Raw genomic sequence first — 17348 nt, 5'->3', positions numbered from 1 at the left:
ACACATCTACTTTGTGGATTTGCCTAGTCTGGATATTTTATATAAATGTAATCATACAATATGTAGCCTTTTGTTCTGGCCTCTTAGCATAATGTTTCAGGGTTCATCAGTGTTGTGGTAGGTGTCAGTACTTCATTCCTTTTTATGGAATCTTTTCTTTTTTTGTAAGTTTATTTATTTTGAGAGAGAGTGAGCAGGGAAAGGGCAGAGAGAGAGGGAGGTAGAGAATCCCAAGCAGGTCAGCATGGAGCTGGATGAAGGCCTCAGTCCTGTGACCCGTGAGATCGTGACCTGAGCTGAAATCAAGAGTCGGATGCTTAACCCTCTGAGCCACCCAGGCACTCCCTTTTTATGGAATCTTATGTGGAATTTATAATCTTCCACTGTCTGCATATACTGTGGGTTGGTTTTTTTTTTTTTAATGTTTATTTTTGAAAGAGAGGCAGAGCGCTACTGGGAGAGGGGCGCTTAACCGCTGAGCCACCCAGACACCCCTATACCATGTTTTTTAAATCCATTCATCCTTTGAAGGACTTTTGGGTTTCCACCTTCCTTTAGGTTATTGTGAATAGTGTTGTGGTGAACATTCATGTACAAGTTTTTGTGAGAAAATCTGTTTTCAGCTCTTAGGGTATATGTCTAAGAGTGGATTTGTTGGGTCAAAAGGTAATTTTTTGTTTAACTTCTTGAGGAATTGCCAAATTGTTTTCTAAAGTGGTTTTTACCATTTTACATTCCCATCATTTATGTATGAGGGTTCCATTTTTTCAATATGTTTGCAACACGACTTATTTATTTTTTTAAATTATGGTTAGCCTAGTGGGTGTGATTTCTTAATTGTGGTTTTGACTTACATTTTCTTAATCACTAATGATGAGCAATTTTTCATGTGCTTTTTGGCTATCTTTATCTTTGGAAAAATGCAGTTACTCAAAATTTTAGCCCATTTAAAAATTGGATTGTTTATGTTTTTGTTTAGTTATAAGAATTTTTTATATATTTTGTTATAGTATATATTTTTTAATGTTTATTCTTAAGAGAGAGACCACGAGCAGGGAAAGGCAGAGAGAGAGAGGGAGACACAGAATCTGAAGCAGGCTTCAGGCTTTGAGCTGTCAGCACAGAGCCCAACACAGGGCTCAAACCCACGAACTGTGATATCGTGACCTGATCTGAAGTTGGATGCTCAACCAACTGAGCCACCGAACCAGCCCAAGAATTTTTTATGTATTTTGGATATTAGACTTTGATGAGATACATGATTGCAAACAATTTTGCTAATTTTGTGAGTTGTCTTTTCACTCTCTTGATAGTGTCCTTTGATGTGACAAAAATAAATAAGGTGTTAAAAGTGCATATTAAGTAGGTAAAAAAATTCAGAATTCATTTACATATATGGCTGAAGCAAGCCCGAATCTATTTTTGGTGGCTTTTTGTGTTTATAAGTTTCTCTTAAGATCATATGCATAGATCAGGTTTTAGTTATGGAAGTTTAACTTAAGATATAAATTTTTACTTAATTTAAATAATTGTAATGGAGTTTGAACCAAGGTATTCATCTAGTCTGTACTCCTGTGCCGCAACCACTATATTTTTCTCTTTTCCCTATGAAAGTGTGTGGTATAAGATAGTACCCTCTGCTCACATCTCAAACAAGCGAGCAAATTGAAGCTAGTATATAACTAAAGTGCAAACTAATGTGGTGCACACTTTGAGAGTTTGAAGAAGGAGTTGAATATTGGGATTGTTTCTGAAATCACAGAGCATTTTATACTCCTAATTGGAACTTCTACTGACTTTACAGTTCTTTTGTTTCTAGATTATAAATTCTTATAGGGTTGGAACCATCTTAGTTTGCCTTTTAGAGTCATTAGCTCTTAGTTAATGCTCTTGTACTAAATGATCAAGAAAAGACTGATTTTAATAGAATGCTCTGGAGAGGAAGTATGGGTTGAAGAAAAGTTAGTGTTGGTTTAGGTTAGGGAACTGTATTCCACGGTTGAGAGAAAGGCCTTAGTTATGACAGTAAGCAATCGTTTAGTCAACAGGTAATTTATATGCCATCTAGGCAGTGGGAATATATGATAAGCAACACGGACAGTCCCCTGCCCTTCTGGTATTTTCAGACTCTGGCAGAATACATTTAAATACACTTCTCAAAAGGAATTATTAGGTTCCCTGGTAGCACTTATATAGCAGGGACTATTAGCCAGACTTAGGGGAGTCAGAAACTTTTCAAAGTAAAGCTGAAGCTTGGAGGATAAAGATAAATTGGCTAGGGTCACCAAGGGGTGAGCACAAAGCTGTTCCAGGCAGACTGGCTGAGCAAGGTGATTTTTTTTTCCTCTGGGTGTGAAAGATCAGGATGGATGGACATGGAGTATAAAAGGGGTGGTTGGTAGAGATATAGCTAAAAAGGGAAGTAAGGTAGATAGGATAAGGGCAGTGAGAAGATATCAGATTTGTGTTTTATAACAATAATGTTGGAATGTGGAGGTGGGATGGAGATGAGCATTGGAAGTGGGAGACATACTGTCTGGCTGATCAAATAGTGCCATTTATTAGAAAATAGTTGTTAGATGATGGTACCATTTATTAAAATGGGGATTCCAGGAGGAAAGGAGACAGTTGCATTTGAGGCATTAGAACATTGAGATTGTTTTTTTTTTTAATATATTTTTTAAAATGTTTATTTTATTTTTTGATAGCTCAAGCAAGGGAGGGGGAGAGAGAGAGACAGAGACAGAGGATATGAAGCAGGCTGTCTGCTGACAACAGTGAGCCTGATGCGAGGCATGAACTCACAAACCACAAGATCACAACCTGAGCCTAAGTCAGATGCTTAACCGACTGAGCCACCTAGGTGCCCCGAGATTGTTTTTTAAACAGTTGGGTACATGGGGCGCCTGGATGGCTCAGTCACTTGAGCATCCGACTTCGGCTCAGGTCATGATCTCGAGGTCTATGAGCTCGAGCCCCATGTCCGGTTCTGTGTTGACGGCTCAGAGCCTGGAGCCTGCTTCGGATTCTCTGTCTCCCTCTCTCTCTGCCCCTCCCCTGTTCATGCTCTGTCTCTCTCTCTCTGTCAAAAATAAATAAACATTAAAAAAAATTTTAAACAGTTGGGTACATAGATCTAGATCTCAGTGTGGACATCAGTGATGGAGGCCTAGATTTAAGAGTTCTTGTCAGACACTGGTAAATATTGCCATCGGTATGGATTGAGTGAGAGAACACAAAGTGAGATGAATAGAGGGCCTAAGGTCAGGCTTTGAGAAACCTTAAGATTTAGTGGCTTGGTAGAGAAGGCTGAACAAGCCCTCAGAGGTTCCTAAGAAAGTAGAACCAGGTAGGAAGAAATAGAGAGTATAATGTCCCATAAGCCAAAGGAAGAGAAGAATCTGGTTACTTTGAATTCTCGGGATCTGAGTGCCCAGGGTTATTGTAGGAATTTTAAAAAGAAGTTTTCATTCAGCCCACCTCTTCTCTGCAAGACACCTTTCTGGGGGCCACAACCTGCTTAACTCCACTTAGCAGCCCTGTGAAAGCCTCTGAGGAGTAAGATAAAGCCTGAGCTATCTTGGGTTTAGCATCCTGGAAGTCATAGTTGGTTTGGCCAAAAGTGATGGGGCAGAAATTGAATCATTGTGGGTTGAGGTGCCAGTAGAGGTGAAGAAACAGGGCGGGAAATAGAGACAACTCTTAGTTTGCAGAAAGTGAAGGCAGATTGTTTGGTGGTGTCAGGTGGGATGGATGGAGCTTTTCTGTTTGTTTTGTATTATTTGTTAAACATATTTTTGTATTTTTAAGTGAGAGACATTAGAAAACTTTACATGTGTAGAGAGAAGATTCCATTGTTCAGTGGGAAAGGTAGATTCCACAGGATAAAGGGTATTTGCAAAGTTACGAGAAGGTGGAAGTAGATGGATCCTAATCAAGGCCTAGAATTGGGTGTCGATGTGTTATGGTATCTTTTTTTTCTTGGTGAAGTAAAGTGTGCACGCGGGCGCGCGTGTGTGTGTGTGTGTAGGAGGTTTAGGAGAGCAATTTGGAATCCAAAGGGAATGGGAAGGTCTGGAAAGTGCACATAGAGAATGGGAGATGAACATCAGAGGACCTGGGAGTGTGCTGATGACTTAGGGATGATGGGTAATTGATAATTGGGTTATTCAGGGTTGGGGTTTTAACAGATCGGTGTGAGGAAAATATTAAGGGAGGTTAAGGTGACTGGCAAGAGTGTTGTTGAAATGATAGACCATGTTTGTCCAGTGCCCTTGGAACGTTCTCCAGAATAGACCATATACTGGGACACAAATCAGCCCTAAGTAAGTACAAAAAGATCGAGATCATACCGTGCATATTTTCAGACCACAGCACTATGAAACTTGAAATCACAAGAAAAAATTTGGAAAGGTAACCAATACTTGGAGACTGAAGAACATCCTACTAAAGAATGAATGGACCAACCAAGAAGTGAAAGAGGAAATTAAAAAGTATATAGAAGTCAATGAAAATGGTAACGCCACAACCCAAAACCTCTGGGACACAGCAAAGGTGGTCATAAGAGGAAAGTATATAGCAATCCAGACCTTCCTAAAGAAGGAAGAAAGATCTCAGATATACAACCTAACCTTACGCCTTAAGGAGCTGGAAAAAGAACAGCAAATAAAACTCAAAACCAGCAGAAGACAGGAGATAATAAAGATTAGAGCAGAAATTAATGCTATTAAAACCAAAAAAACCAGAACAGATTAATGAAACCAGAAGCTGGTTCTTTGAAAGAATTAACAAAATTGATGAACCACTCACTAGCCAGTTTGATCAAAAAGAAAAAGGAAAGGACCCAAATAAATAAAATCAAGAATGAAAGAAGAGAGATCACAACCAACACAGCAGAAATAAAAACAATAATAAGTGAAATGATAGACCATGAAATCTAAGGTGAAAGAAGGAAGTGAAGGAGGAAGAAAGTACTTGGACTAGGAGAAAGTAGAAAGTCAGTGGAATTAAAGTTGCGTAAAAAAACTTGAGAGTGGTATTGAGAAAGAGTGTGAATAGACAATTGTCCAAAGTAAGTCATCAGGGGATGTTGAGCAAGATGATCTGAAAAGAGATTATGGCATTTTAGAGACAAATAGGCCACAGGTGGCAGCTCCTACTTTGGTAGGAACAGTTTCATTGGAGTGCTCAGGGGGGAACCCAGGTTACAGTGAATTGAAAAGTGAGTGAAGATAAGGATGATAAATTTTTCTCAAGAGTTTTAGCTGTGAAGAGTCCAGACAATTAGAAGGAGAAAGGAAATTAAGATTTTTTTTTTTTTAATGTAGGCTCCCCGCCCCGATGTGGGATTTGAACATCCCACAAGATCTAGAGTTTAACATCCCTAAGATCTAGAGTTGCATGCTCTACTGAGGGAGCTAGCCAGATGCCCCAAGATTTTGATTTTTGTTGTTGTTAAAAGAAAGACTTGAGGATGCTCATGTGTTGGTGATATGATGAGCAGTAGGAAAGTGGGAGTCCACAGCATACCTCAGAAAATAGGGGGAATGTGTGGATCCAGAAGGTTACTGTAGATAGGATGTTTACTTGTTCATTATGTGAGGGTGATGGGAAGAAAGGCTGTGTGTGAAGATATGGGTGAATTTGTGGATTTACTGGAAGGAAGTTGGCAAGCACTGATGGAGTGCTGAAGAACTTGAAAGTTTGTACAGAGTTTGAGGTCTTGCTCTGTCTTTTACCAGATGTGCAACTTTCGGTCAGTTATGGAACCTTAGTTACCTCATCTGTAAGAGGGGAACTTACTATCGTTAGTAATGAGTTAATCATAACAATGGTAATAAGATTATGTTAAAGATTAAATGAAATACTAGATACATGCAAACTGCTGATCTAAGTTGCCTACCAGATGTGGTAGGAGCTCAAAACTGTTAGCCCTTACTATTGAGAGTGCTGTAGAATGGCTTGTATTTTGCATGAAGCAGGAATCTGCAAGGTTGTGTATTGGAAGAGCTCTGGGGAAAGGAGGAAGGTGCAGGAAGCTTGAAAACTGTTTGGGGAAGGAGAGAACCCTGATTAGGGAAACATGGGCAGTGCTGAAGACCTAGTTGTAGTCTGGGAACTACCTGGGGGTGCTCTGTTGATCAGTCTTTACACTGAGGACAATTGTGCCCATGAAGCAAAGGATAAAATCTGATGTGGTGCCCTTTTAGAGTTGCTTTGTCCCTTCTGGTTAATTTGGTTAGAGGTCTGTCAATAGAGGGTGTTTGAGATGCCTTGGAAGGGAAATTATGCTGAAGTCAAATCTTTACTATGTTTTCTTAAGATGGTATTAAAAAACAAAATTCACAATCTAGGATTTTGGGTTACAGTATATTCAGTGATTTTAAATACAGATGCAGAATGAGAAGGAGCAATGTCCATAAGACCACTCTTACTTCTGATACCATTTCCAAGTTCATGGGTCCCAAAGGCTACTCTTAGGTTGGTTAAGTCACCAGAAGGACTACTGAACTCGCTGAAAGCTGTTATACTCATGGTTACAGTTTATTACAGGTGAAAGATTCAGATTAAAATCAGCTACTGGTAAAGGCCTATATACATCAGTCCAGGAAAGTTACGAATGTGGACCTTCCAATTGTCCTTTCCTTGTGGAGTTGTGAGCACAGTATTACTTTCTTGGTGTTGATGTGTGACAGATAGTATGCAGAGTATTATCAACCGTGGAAGCTCACGCCAGCATTGGTGTCTAGAGTTTTTTATTTGGACTCCATACATAATCAGTTGCCCACATGCAGAAACTTAGTTTCCAGACCTTCTGGAGGTTGAGTGATCCATGTGACTCAAAGCCCCCTCACCCTCATAAGTCACATTGTTATACTTTCTCATGTGTCCCAAAGCCTCCAGGTGAACAAGGACACTTTTACTAGGCACGACATTCCAAGACTTTAGAGATTACCTTCTAGAGGTTGAGGGGAAAGGCCAGACCTATATTGGGCAAAGTGAAATTATTTATAATTTTACAAAAATAAATATATTTTTATATTTTGAGTCTTCAGTGGCTATTTAGTTGAGAGTTTGGTGATTAAAAATGAGTAACAAAGAATTCATTAATAGATAATTAAGATTTGGTGTTATAGATAATATAAGAAATTCTATTAACTGTTAATATTTCAGTGTTGCCAAACTTAAGTCAACTCAGAATTTTGGCATGCTGGTTCAGTTCTGTTTTTACTAAGTTTGAATTATTTTATCTTGTGGGAAGAGTTTCAAAGAATGAAGTCGTGAGCCTCCCAAATGAATTTTGTAGCCATCGACATATTTTAGAGCATAGTTTCACCTTGTCTTGTATCCCTCATGAAAGCATGTCTGAATTCAGGTGAGTAACAGGCATCATAGGGATAACCTTGAATTTATTTGTAAAAGATAAATCATTTTCAAGTGTATTAACTTTCACTAACAATGAACTCCCAGCATATTCTACAGCTACTTTATGACAGTGACACTATCTTTGCGCACCATTGCTTTAGGGAATAAATGCATTCCCACCTCATTGGCTTAAGTGCAAATCTCATTTCCTGGTTGATATCCATTACAAATTAGATCTCACTGTGAGAGCAAAATCCTTCCATAAGCCTACTTAAAAACAACTTGAAGCAATATGATGCTTATTCCAGTGGCACCACTAGGTGTGGTGTTTGCATCAAGTCATTTTGGGGTGCTTTTGGGAAATGCTTCATGATAGGGAATTCCCTGACTTCATACTCTGAGAGTGGTGCTTTTTCCCCCCTCCCTTTGGTTGCTTTTTAGTGCTTACAAGAACTGGATAAGACCACATGTAGCCAGGAGATACTATCCCCTAGCACATGCTGGATTGTTGATGTGAGGTCTGAGGATGTGCGTCATTCAAAATGAATGACCTCTCAGATTTATTACTTTTTCTGTATGTTGAGAATAGTTGACGAAATGAGCGGTAACGAGATTTGCATGTGATTTGTATGTTATAGTTAACATTTAAATTCTCTTATGTAACTAAAAAGTTTTTGGTATCCACCTTAAGCTTCTCTGTCTTCTAAGGCATAGAGCGGCTTTCCATCTCAGTTTTTGCTTCAGCATATGAACCCTAGAGGGCCATAGTACAACTAAAAGCACCTAACCCATGAGTGATATTTGCTTCATGTTTGAACAACAAATGTTTTAACCCACTGTCTTCACTAATATTGTAACTACTGTCTTACAGATTGACTTGATGCAAAACATCACAAAGGCTCCATATTATACAGTATGCGATTTTTGAGGTATGAGCTTTAGAAACTTACCTCTCATGTGGCATGTACATCAGGCTTTAACTTCAGTTTAATGATTTGGGGGAAATTTATGCATTTCTTTTTTTTTTTTTTTTTTTCTCTCTCTCTCTCCATAATATTTTTAGAGTATTAAAGGGGCTGTGGAGGTATTTTTGGATCCTTGCTTGTATGATTCTTAGTTTTAACAGATACATTTTCTCTTATCACTAAACTGAGACACTAATGCTGGCAGATGATAGCTTTTTCAGCTCTTATAACTGGCTTAACATTTATGCCTGCCTCTTTGAATTCAAATCTGTATTTTATGCCTTTGATTCCTTCATTTTAAGTGCTCATTTCCGTTCGTTAACAGTTTTCTATTTATTGGACTGGGTGGTCTTGTTGGTGCTGACAGCTGGATACTGACTTTTTTTTTTTGAGACCTAAGCAGTCTAGATATTAAAAAATAGACATTTCATATAAATGCTGAGCCATTTTGTGCTTTGGGGTTCAAACTACCTATAACTTGAATTCTGGTTGGAAATGTTTTGATCAGTTTGTATTAAAAGAACTTGGCAACTAGTGAGTTTTTAGACAGTTCTGAGACAGTAGTTCCACCCCAGTGAATTTTTTTGTTCTATTCTGAAAACCCAGACTCCCAGTGGGGGATGGGGGTGGGATACTTGGTGTTCATAACTCATGGGATTTTAAAACCTGTATTTCTAATAAATTGGGAAGTTGTTCCTTTTTTCTTTTTTCTTTTTTCTTTTTCAGTTTAGTTTGAAATAAAATGCTTTGTGGGTAGAAATGGATTTGTTGGTAGCAGATTGCTTAATTTGTTCCATGAAGAATTTAAAATCGGCTGCTATATATTGGATGTGAAAGCTTGTTTAATTGTATTCCTGTGCTCTTGAACTAATGTATGATTTGTTTGTTAGACTGGAAATCTTGAGTTTATTTAGTGTTATGGTCTTAATAACTTTGAGCATTCCCTGCAAGCTAAGCATGTCTTACGAATCCATTATCTTATTTAAGCCTCGCAACAACTTTACACATTAGATAGGTATTATCTCCATTTTATGCAAGAAACAGTTGAGGCTTAGAGACTAAGTACCTTGTGCACAGTCCCACTTACCTTTTCAGTGTGGAGCCGGGATTTGAGCCCAGATCTTTTTTTTAATTCATATTCTCTGCTGCCTTGTGTTTACTGCTGTCACCAGAAAAGTGATACACATACTTAACTCTTAATGGTAAAAGTAGTATATGTAATATATAAACATAATTTAAGCAGGAAATTCAGATATTTAAATATTGGTAGATTTTTGTTATCTTGCTAACATCTTACTTTTCCAGATTGTGCTAGGTGCCATGTGTATAGTACGAGTTCAAAATCTGTCCGAAAAGCTCTTAAGCTCTCTTTTATTTTTCAATTCCCTTTCAGAAATTTATGGTATGTAATGGTTTATTATAGGTATGCACTCAGTGTGCTATTTTTAGAAACATGGGGGATGCCATTACATTCGTTTTAAAAAGCTCTCATGCTCCATTTTGTGTTAATGGTATTTGAATGCTTACAGATTTAGTATGCTTAGAAAAAAAATCCTCATACATTTTTTTTCTTGAAATTCCATAGATTTTATTTTTCCACATCTTGGAAGTACTGAGCCTTGTCGACAAGTGAACCCTGAATGTTTGAAGAAGATACTCCATTATGGAGCCTTAGTTATTGTAGTAGGCTAAGGTTACGAAATTTTATCACGTTTCAGATTAACAGACCTTAGGAATAATTTAGATTTGTGTCACTTATCCAAGTTTCATTGGACCTATTGTTTGCATTCTGTATTAACAGTGGTTTAAATATAGATCAGGGTGTTTAAGCTTATTCAGAGTTGCATGATTAGTATTTTTATGGGTGGGGGGTGGAGAAAAGATGATAAATTGAAATATATACACAAACACTGAAGTCACTTTTATATACGAGGGAAGAGCCATGGGGGTTGAGAAATAGGTTAGTTACTGCTCTTGGCCAGTATCCTTAAGTTTCCCAAATAATTGTGGGTTCAGAAGGTGTTTTTAGTACATATCATAAAAGTGATTATTTGTAAGAAGGTTATTCCTTTCAGAAGTAGTATCAATAGGACAGGAGCTTCTTTCTTAGTATTTTCATATGCTGTTGTAGAGTAGTGTGGTCTTATTTCTTGATGCTTTAGGATTGATGGCTGGAGGAATAAGGCTCATGAGAAATCATGAAACACAGCTCCCTGCTTTACAGATGAGGACACTGAGGCATAGAGCTGATCCTTACGTAAGGATAAGGACTACTCTTACCCTGGCCTGCACTACTTGTTTATTAATGTCTAAGTATCAGCGATTATTCTAGACAGTACTTGACTTTTAAGTAGATTATGGACTGCAGCCTTCTAATTCAGCTTCATTGGATTACTGATACCTTATTTTTATTTTTCTCACTCTTTATAATTTTAATAGGTAGTCTCTAGAGTTCAGGAGTCTTCAGTGAAGTCTCCAGTATGTTAAAATAATCTTATTTTCTGGGTAATGTTTTCTTATATCCTATCGAGCTTGCTTTCAAATATCATTCTATAATTACTTTCCCACCAAATAATCAAGTTAGGAATTCAGGGGAGAGAGAGAGGGAATGTCACATTGCCCTTGCCTGATATATTGCCTGTGCTTTTTATTTTTACGACTGGGAAGATGGTAATTTTTCCACTGATAAACCATTCCTAGGAGGAGAGCTTAGGAAGAATTCCTTTTATCACATCATGTGAAGAGAATCGTAGACCAGGGTAACCAACTGTCTTAGTTTGCCTTGAACTGAGGGGATTCCTCAGACACGAGATTTCACTGCTAAAATCGTTAACTCTCAAGCACAGCAGGATGAGTTGGTCACTCTAATCCTGGTAGTTATGCGTGTGTCTGAATGGGTCTATAAAATAGAAGGGGCTGAAAGCTAGCATTTCATTCATTGATAATCCTTTCCCCGTTGAAAGATTCATTTGAAATTGGAGTGCTTATTTATAATAGTAATGAAAAAAATTAGAATGGTAGGAGAGGCTTGAATGAAAAGATGTATGATTTGGGCTATTAAAATATTTGTTTAAAGTTTAATCTCATGCTCTTCTCTCTTTACAGAACTGACAGTGCATCAGCCGACCCAGATACATTAAAATATTCTTCATCCAGAGATAGGGGTGGGCCTTCTTCTTATGGACTGCAACCTTCCAATTCAGCTGTGGTGTCTCGGCAAAGGCACGATGATACCAGAGTTCACACTGACATTCAGAATGACGAAAAGGGTATATATGCTTTCTTACTGTTAGAGGCATGGTTTTTTTTGTTTGTTTGGTTTTTAACCTACCAGCCTTCCTCTTGCTCCCTCTTTCCCTCTTTCTTTCTCCCCTACTTTTTTCTTTTAATATGTTTAAAATAAAAATATTGGGGCACCTGAGTGGCTCAGTCAGTTTGGCATGCAACTTCAGCTCAGGTCATGATCTCACAGCTCGTGGGTTCAAGCCCCGTGTCAGGTTCTGTGCTGACAGCTCAGAGCCTGGAGCCTGCTTCTTGGATTCTGTGTCTCCCTCTCTATGCCCCTCCCCCACTCACGGTCAGTCTCTCTCAAAAATGAAACATCGAAAAAAATTTTTTTAAATATAAATATTTTTACAGTGCTCTTTTTGAAACTTCATAATAAATTTACCCCCTTCATTTAGAAAAATTTAAATGTGGGGCACCTGGGTGGCTCAGTCGGTTAAGCGTCTGACTTTGGCTCAGGGCATGATCTCGTGGTTCATGGGTTTGAGCCCTGCATCAGGCTCTGTGCTGACAGCTCAGAGCCTTGAGCCTGCTTCAGATTCTGTGTCTCCTTCTCTCTCTGCCCCTCCTCCACTTATGCTCTGTCTCTCTCTCTCAAAAATAAACATTTAAAACAAAAAAAGAAAAAATTTAAATGTTCTTTTTGTACATTAAAACAATTTTTTTAAATGGTTTATTTATTTTTGAGAGAGAGAGAGAGAGAACAAAGAGAGGAAGGGCAGAAGGAGAGGGAGACACAGAATCCAAGAAGCAGGCTCCAGGCTCTGAGCTGTCAGCACAGAGCCTGACATGAGGCTTGAACTTGTGAACCAAAAGATCATGACCTGAGCTGAAGTCAGATGCTTCACTGACTGAGCCACCAGGGCCACCCCCCCCCCCCTTTTTTAAATTTTTAAAATTCTTTTCATACATTAGAATACACATAATGTGGTTTCCTTGCTGCCCAAAATACAGTATTATCATAAAGGCTGAAGTTTCCTGACTAGTCTGTCCTCTAAACTTCTAAAAGGTTTTTTTGGTAATTTTATAGAGACAGCACATGCCCATGAGTCAGGAGGGGCGAAGGGAGCGTGAGAGAGAATTTTAAGTAGACTCCATGCCTATTGCTGAGTCTGACACTGGGCTTGATCTCACAACCATGAGATCACGACCTGAGCCAATACCAAGAATCAGACACTCAGCCGACTAACTCACCCAGGCGCCCCTGAAAAGTTTGTTTTTTTTTTAAAAATTTTTAATGTTTATTTTTGAGAAAGAGAATGTGAGCGGGGGAGGGGCAGAGAGAAAGGGAGACACAGAATCTGAAGCAGGCTCCAGGCTCTGAGCTGTCAGTACAGAGCCTGATGTGGGGCTCAAACTCACGAACTGTGAGATCATGACCTCAGCTGAAGTCGGACGCTTAACCAGCTGAGCCACCCGGGTGCCCCTAAAAAGTTTTAAAGTGCAAAATCTGACTTTGGTTTTCATTTCTCTTCTTCCTTGGGTGCACAAAATGAAACCAAAAGGACTTCAGGGCAGGCAGCACAGGGGGAGAGTAGGAGAAACAGAGGCTGGTTGAGCTGCTTGCAGAGGGGTTGTAAGATCCTGGACTATCGGAAATTGATTGAGTAAAACAAAGAGCCCTATTAAAATAATGTAAATATTGCTGGTTGTAGGTGGCTACAGTGTCAATGGAGGATCTGGGGAAAATACTTATGGTCGGAAGTCGTTGGGGCAAGAGCTGAGAGTTAACAATGTGACCAGCCCTGAGTTCACCAGTATTCAGCATGGCAGTCGTGCGTTAGCCATCAAAGACATGAGGAAATCACAGGGTAAGATTGGGCAAACTGGGGACCAGTCACAAATGCCTCCACAAATCTCTTTTTCCTGGCCACCTTATTTCTTACTAATGTTTTGCACATACATGAGTTGGTTAGTTTACTTCAAGTTGAAAAACATGTATAGGTGATAATTGTTGGCATTCTTTTGTGAACTGTTTCTTAGACTAAATTCTCATAGGAAAGGTTTTAATACTTTTTAGACTACACTTTCCGGAGAATTCTCTTAAGATTAGAATACTAGCTAAGATCTAAAGAAGGGATTTTCCTGATTATAGTAGATGAGGAATGTATGGTGTGTGATGGGCTCTTACAAGTCCTTGAACTCTAGGGTCTGTAGGCAATATGGTTATAAAAGGAGTGGGCACTTTTCTAAAGTTAAATAAATGGATCCCACCTTCTGCCTTGTAACACAGCCCCGCTGAATAGGTAAAGTGCCTTGAATGATGATTACAGGTAATGATGATCATTATTTTTCTAGAAGAAATTTATTTTGTTGGTAAAGCTAATAAGCATGAAATTTTTGAAGTTTCTGACGTAAAAACTTTGTTGGATATAGTCACTCTTAGGTCCTTTAGTTATGACCATTTGTTTCCATGGGGTGTGTGTATGTGTGTGTGTTGTGTGTATCTTGGCAAGTATCTTTGTGCATACAGCTTGTGTGTGTGTGTATGGCTTTTAAAAAATGATTTATTTTGGATAAACTTTCAGATGTGGACCTACTAGTCAAAGGGTGTGCTGATTTTTAAAAAGTGTTTGATGTCCTTGACCTTGGTATGCTAGAAGCTAGAAGGTGACCCCAAAGCTAATTTAATTTAGTCCAGTTCTTTCTCCTCGCAGGCTCAGAGTTAAGTAACCCGGCCAGTGGCAGAGTTGTAAATAGAGCTTAGTTTTCTTGGCTTTTAACCTAATGACATTTTCAGTGTCCATTTTTACTGTACTACTCACTGGGCCAGCGGTCTTAAAAAAAATCCTATCCTTCTCTCAAATAATTAGTTTTATTATCGAAAATTTTTCATGCCTTAGAAATGAAACTATCAGAGCCTTTAATTTAGTTTGTTTTGACTGTACATTGGTTAATCAATAACCAATGCACAGCTGAAAATTTAAAAAGAAAAATTTAGTACTTAAATGTATTTTATTGGCAGTAACCAGCGTTGTTTGAGCTTTCTTCTTTGTTCTTGTCATTAAAAAAGGGAAGAGAAGTTCTGGTTTGCCACTTCCCTAGTAGCAGCATGCCTTGCACGTGGTAGCTGGTGATTAGACATTTGTTGAACTGAATGTGTGATTGCAGTTCACAAAAACTTTGTCTTAGGAAAATGATGATAATGTGACCAAGAGAATTCCCTCCACTGGTTACCAAGTGAGAAATGGAAGCATATAGCCTCCTTCTGCCCGGTCGAGACTTTATCCGTAATCTGTAGAAGTCTCTTACCTGTACTCATGCTGGATGTTGAAGAGTTTGGAATAGATCTGAAGAAAGTAATTTCTAATCCTCTTTTCTCTCTCAGCTGGTCCTCTGGAATGAGGTGTTTGCTTAGGTTTATCTTTTTTGAGGGTCTGCTTTGTGCCCAGCACTCCGATGGAATTTGGTTTATAGTGACAAAAGTGTGATGGGACCTGCATTCAGTTGAACTTTTATTGTTCAGTGTACTGTGATTTTTGACGTACTTTGAAATATTTGGGCTGGAGGGTTTCTGTTTGTCTCTTGTTCACGTTATCGTTTTTGTGAACCTCAATCACACGTTCAGTTCAAATGTCTGATCACCAGCTACCATGCACAAGGCATGCCACTGCTAGGGAAGTGGCAAACCAGAACTTCTCTTCCCTTTTTTAATGACAAGGGATGCTCACTGAGAAACAAATGCTTATTTTCACAGAGCGATCGATGTCTTATTCCGATGAGTCTCGACTGTCGAATCTTCTTCGGAGGATCACCCGGGAAGACGACAGAGACCGAAGACTGGCTACTGTAAAGCAGTTGAAAGAATTTATTCAGCAACCAGAAAATAAGTTGGTGAGTACAGTATAGAAATGTTGATAACTTTGTGTTTCCATAATAAAGTAGATAATGCTACCTGGAGTGGGTTAAGAAGGGAAAAGATTTGCTTCTAAGGAGAAAATGGCAGGGATTCCTTATTCCTGGTTGACTTGGCCTGTATTGTGATCGAGAACTTAATGAGCCTGCTGTGTAATTTACCTGCCATTGTTGGATCTACATTGGTATCTTCTGCAATAAAGTGCTTTTAACGTTTAGTCCATTTATTTTGTTGCCCTGAGAATTGTTTTTCTGTATGCTAGGACAGACTGTCTCTTTGTTTTTCATATGTGAAGTTGGGGTGGAGGTTACATATTATATTCATGGGTAGGTATGCCCTAGTGGCCAGGGCTAAATAAATGGAAAAACTCTTGAAAGAAAAAAGTTCAGGAGCAGTTACAAATACACTCTGAGTAATTCTCCTGATGTGAAATTAAGAACTTGATGTGGAGCAGGAAAAAATTAATGAGAATGGCATGGTGAGTCAAATAATATTTGGTTCAAATAAGTTTTCTGCCTCCCCCCCCATTTTATTATGAGACATTTCAAATATATGGCAATTTGAAATTGAATATCATATGTCTGCCATCTAAATTCTGTCATTATGTGTGTCATATGTGACATGTTGCTTTGTCATTTAACTTTTCATCTCTCCATCCGTCACTTTTTTTTTTTGAGCATAAGTAAAAAAAGCTTTTTGAGTTTATTTTTTTCATTGATGATCATGGTGGTACATAGGAACAGATACATTTCAGAATCTGAAAGGAAATTTGTAACACTCCTGATAATTGGGGACTGGGAATAATAAAAGGAAGGTGTGCTGTTTGATTAGAATTTGGAGGGGAACATGAGTAAAAAGTATACAGTGTTATTGAAAGTATAGGAATTCGAATTTTTTATAATTTTTTTTTTTTTTTTAAAGGTACTAGTTAAACAATTGGATAATATCTTGGCTGCTGTACATGATGTGCTTAATGAAAGGTAAGTAACTATGGGTAATTTTAAGTTTTTAAAATGCATTTTTAGAAATTATTTAAAAATATACAAGAAGATAAACTCATTGGCTTCATTTATGAATATCTACTTAATGTTTCATTGTGTTGCCATCTTTATCGGTGTTAAAGCATTTATATGTTAATTGCCATTGAGTATGAATGGAATCCACTTGAAAAGAAATGCCATTCTTTTTTTTTTTTTCTAATTTGTCAACTTGACTGAGTAATTGAGCGTTGACTTGTGGAATGACGTAGACTCTTAATGCTGGCATGAATGAATGCAATTACCTTTTGTAAACTAGAGAATTTTGAAACTGCTTAGAGAATAGAGGTGAAAGGGAGCTTCCTTCTTTGGGCAACAGTGCATTCACACCATCTGTTCTACGAGGCTACTGGGGTTCTCCACAAAGGTGTGCAGTCTATTCTTCGTATGGTGATTCCCAAAGAATTGCAGTGTTGGAAAGCACCAAAAACTCATCTCAGCAGGTCACGAACCTTACTGCTTTTTGATGGTTTCATTTTATATAGTTATTAATATACTTAAATCAGTGCTGTTATCCTTTTAAGTTTGTTGCGTTTTTTAACTGTTACCATTTCCTATCTTATAGTCCTTACCTACTGAACACTACATTGTATATAGTTATTTGTAGTATGTTTTATCTGATCCTTTGTTGCTGCCCTTTTCTGTGAATCATTTAATGTAGTTTGAGATGGAATTTGAAGGCTGAATTTTAGTATCTCTGGCCCTTTCCTTACTGTTTGTAAATAATTGATCCTGCAAAAGAAAATCTAATGTCTAACAAAGATGCTTTTGGGCACTGGGATAGAATAGAGAACACATTTAAAGATAAAATTTCAACCTTTTATGTAGTTTGAATAGAAA

At 38.2% G+C, this 17348-nt stretch overlaps 1 protein-coding gene across 5 annotated transcripts in view; it reads left to right on the top strand.

The window, feature by feature from the left end:
- The window catches only part of SMG1 (SMG1 nonsense mediated mRNA decay associated PI3K related kinase), a 101963-nt gene that overhangs the window by 16047 nt on the left and 68568 nt on the right, over positions 1-17348 (top strand). For 4 of the 5 annotated variants that reach the window (XM_049638324.1, XM_049638322.1, XM_049638321.1 and 1 more), the window contains exons 2-5: positions 11436-11599; positions 13271-13426; positions 15313-15449; positions 16393-16451. In XM_049638324.1, coding sequence (XP_049494281.1) covers positions 11436-11599; positions 13271-13426; positions 15313-15449; positions 16393-16451 — 516 coding nt within the window. Of the gene's footprint in view, positions 1-8236; positions 8295-11435; positions 11600-13270; positions 13427-15312; positions 15450-16392; positions 16452-17348 lie in introns of all 5 variants that reach the window. The other variant, XM_049638323.1, reaches the window with a different exon arrangement.

Source organism: Panthera uncia, chromosome E3 (genome assembly GCF_023721935.1).
Source record: "Panthera uncia isolate 11264 chromosome E3, Puncia_PCG_1.0, whole genome shotgun sequence".
Taxonomy (NCBI): Eukaryota; Metazoa; Chordata; class Mammalia; order Carnivora; family Felidae; genus Panthera; species Panthera uncia.
Note: the sequence above shows the minus strand (reverse complement) of the source record. Positions and strands in the feature narration are given on the sequence as shown.